We start from the raw sequence: 2,847 nt of genomic DNA on the forward strand, positions 1-2,847 counted from the left end.
TGGGTGTGGTCAGAAAAGCTTATGATTAAAGATTCGGACGAGAAATTAATTAAGGAAAATAAATATATCAAAAATCTTTAAGTATCTAAAATTTGGAGTTTCTTTATATTTAAGTCTACGGACTGGTTGTTTTTTTTTTTTTTACATATTACAATTTAATTAGTCGTGAATAACATTCTATATTTACGTTTCTAAACTTTGTTTTCATCATAACTATCAGTTAGGGTTGGTTCTTCATTTAAGTGCAAAAATGTCTTTTACGAATTCGTACCTGGACTTGAAGATTCGCCTTAACTGGATATTGTGAAAACATTGCTTCCATCAAAACGTAAAAGGTATAATAATGTTGATAGTTTTTTTTTTTTTTGTTTTTGTTTTTTGCATTTCTATATTAATATTATCTAAGTCTCAAAACAAAAATATAACACAGAAATGTTTTGTTTTTTTTCTTTTTTATAAAAATAAATACATTAAAACTTAAAAATAGAATACAAATAATTTTAACTAGAACGTTGAAAAAACGCTAAAATATATTTACCATTCGAAATCCATAACTAATTCGTATGATAGTTGTGAATAGTGTGTTGGTGTTGATGGTGTCGATTATGATCTTGTTGAGCTGCCAGATGGGCTTGCGTGAATATATGCTCGATTTCACTGTCGCTAAGGTTATCGAATAGATTGGTACCGACGCCAAATTCGTGTTGCAGTTTCTGATTACCTGATGGTTCAGGTGGTAAGTAGGCTATATAGGAGGGCAAAAAAAAATAAATAAAGATTTTGTAGTTTACGATTATAAAACTAACCTTCTCCTGCGGTACTTCCATACGGAGGTAGTAAGGTAATAGAAGGTCGGCGGGTTGGTTGCACAGAAGTGGCCCATTCGTGTACTATAGGCCGCCAAGGTTCTTGAGTAGGACGGGGTAATTCAGGCGTGTGGCTGGGTTCAGGAAACTGAGACGGACGTACTGCGGGCCTAGATGGTATTTGCGGTGAGGCTTCTGCACTGCCAATGTCGGGCTTAGCGGCCACAGGCACTAATCCGCCTGCTACACCGACAAATGTGGGTGGTTGTTGAGGTACAGGAGGATGCACTTGAGCCGGAAAAAAAACACTCGGCGGTATTTGAGGTTGTGGTATAGTCGGCACAGATGGAATACTCGGTATGCTCGGTATAGAAGGTATAGCTGGTGCGGACGGTATTGTGGGAATTGTCGGTATGGAAGGTATTGCAGGCACAGCGGGTATGCTGGGAAACGAAGGAGGGGCTGGAAAGGCTGGGATTGGTGGTAAGGAAGGAGAAGTGGGTTGTATATGAACTGCGGGACCTTCTGGCACAGCGACGGGTGGAACAAAGGAAGTCTGGAAGAAATCAGGAAAATGTTGGTAAGTGCCTGTGTCAGTGCAGTGCACTGATGGAGGCTGCAGATGTTGTATCTGTACGACGTTTGGCGAATGCTGCCCAGGTTGAACGGTTTGTATTGTGTGCACGGGATGTATCGAGGAGACTGCATGCTCAGGGTGCAGATGATGTCCTGGCCGTGCCGCTAAGCCTGTTTGGAATGTATGTAGAGGTTGCACTGAAGGCACAGTGTGTACTGCGGGCACAGTGTGAACCGCAGGCACAGTATGTACAGCAGGCACAGTGTGAACCGCAGGCACAGTATGTACGGCAGGCACAGTGTGAACCGCAGGCACAGTATGTACTGTAGGCACTGTTTGCACTGCAGGCACCGGTGGGACAGGTGCTATCGGTTGAATTGCCTGGATTGTATGTGCAGGTTGTAATGATGGGACAGTTTGTAGTGTATTCACTGGATGTATGTGATGTAATGATGTCGCGGCAGAAGCAAATGTATGCAATGGTCGGCCAGTCGGTACTGTCACGCCAGGTCTGCGTTGGGCATAATTTACATTAAATGATTGCACAACAGCATTTCCAGGACGTAGAATAAAAGGCGCAGGCGCTAGTGGAGCAGGATGAATATGGGAAACGCCAGTAGTGAGACTCGCTGGCAATACTGCGGAAACTAAATTTGGTCCACCTAAAGCCCTGTATTGAAAACCATTACTGTACTTAAGTAATGCTGGAGCATGAGCGTGACTGGCGATCAAGGAAGATGGCAATGCAGTCGGTAAATCCCAGCCATATCCATAATGACCAGCATAGCCTCGAGGTAATAGACCTGTTGGTCCCATCAGAGCACCGTAGTGTAAAATACCACGTTTGCGAACTTCTTTTTTTTCCGTTTCTGAAGCTTTCTTAAGAGTTTTCGCCTTAGATTCCCTTTCTTGCGATTTCACTTCCTTAGAAGCTGGTTTATCATTCTTCTTTACTTTTAAAGCAGTCGATGTTACTGCACCACAACACCATACTATTAAAAGTATAGCGACCAAAGTCAAGGTAAAAACTTTCATTTTCACTTTGAAGATCACGTCGTCACTAGCAACTTTTTAATAACGTTCGATTATGTAATCAGTGTCAACTCGCCAGTTGTTTGCTGAATAATGAAATGGATTTCCTCGCTTTTTGGCTTATTTATAAAGCGGATATTATGCACATTTGCCCGCTTCTTTTTTCTTGCATTTAAAATAACTGAGAAACGCTTTGATTGGTCACCACTCTCAGTTGTGGAAGGTTTTGCAATGCTGAAGGTATTCAGTCAGCATAATAAAATATTCGACAGCTACTTATCGACTTATGCTCAGTTTGCCCAAATACATCGACTTTCTGGCAACACTTCTCCTCAACTACTCAACTACTCGTTCCTCACGTATCCATTATCTGCTGTCTCTTTGGTCGTCTCTCTTGTATTAAAGTTTCACGGCAAATTAAAATTCCGACAA

General features: G+C 41.8%; 1 protein-coding gene across 1 annotated transcript; it reads right to left on the reverse strand.

The window, feature by feature from the left end:
* Positions 1–463: 463 nt before the first annotated feature.
* LOC119639958 (proline-rich protein 36-like) lies at positions 464–2,538 on the reverse strand. Its single transcript, XM_038037708.1, has 2 exons — positions 807–2,538; positions 464–745 (listed from the first exon to the last, which is right to left on the reverse strand). The coding sequence occupies exons 1-2, from the start codon at positions 2,416–2,418 to the stop codon at positions 555–557; spliced, it is 1,803 nt and encodes a 600-aa protein (XP_037893636.1). The 5' UTR covers positions 2,419–2,538; the 3' UTR covers positions 464–554.
* Positions 2,539–2,847: the final 309 nt, after the last annotated feature.

This window comes from Glossina fuscipes, unplaced genomic scaffold, assembly GCF_014805625.2.
Source record: "Glossina fuscipes isolate IAEA_lab_2018 unplaced genomic scaffold, Yale_Gfus_2 0, whole genome shotgun sequence".
Lineage (NCBI taxonomy): Eukaryota > Metazoa > Arthropoda > Insecta > Diptera > Glossinidae > Glossina > Glossina fuscipes.

Coding starts and splice junctions, on each gene's coding strand:
- LOC119639958 (XM_038037708.1), bottom strand. CDS start 2,418: ATGAAAGTTTTTACCTTGACTTTGGTCGCTATACTTTTAATAGTATGG. Junction 746..806: donor TGGAAGTACCGCAGGAGAAG/GTTAGTTTTATA, acceptor CCTCCTATATAG/CCTACTTACCACCTGAACCA.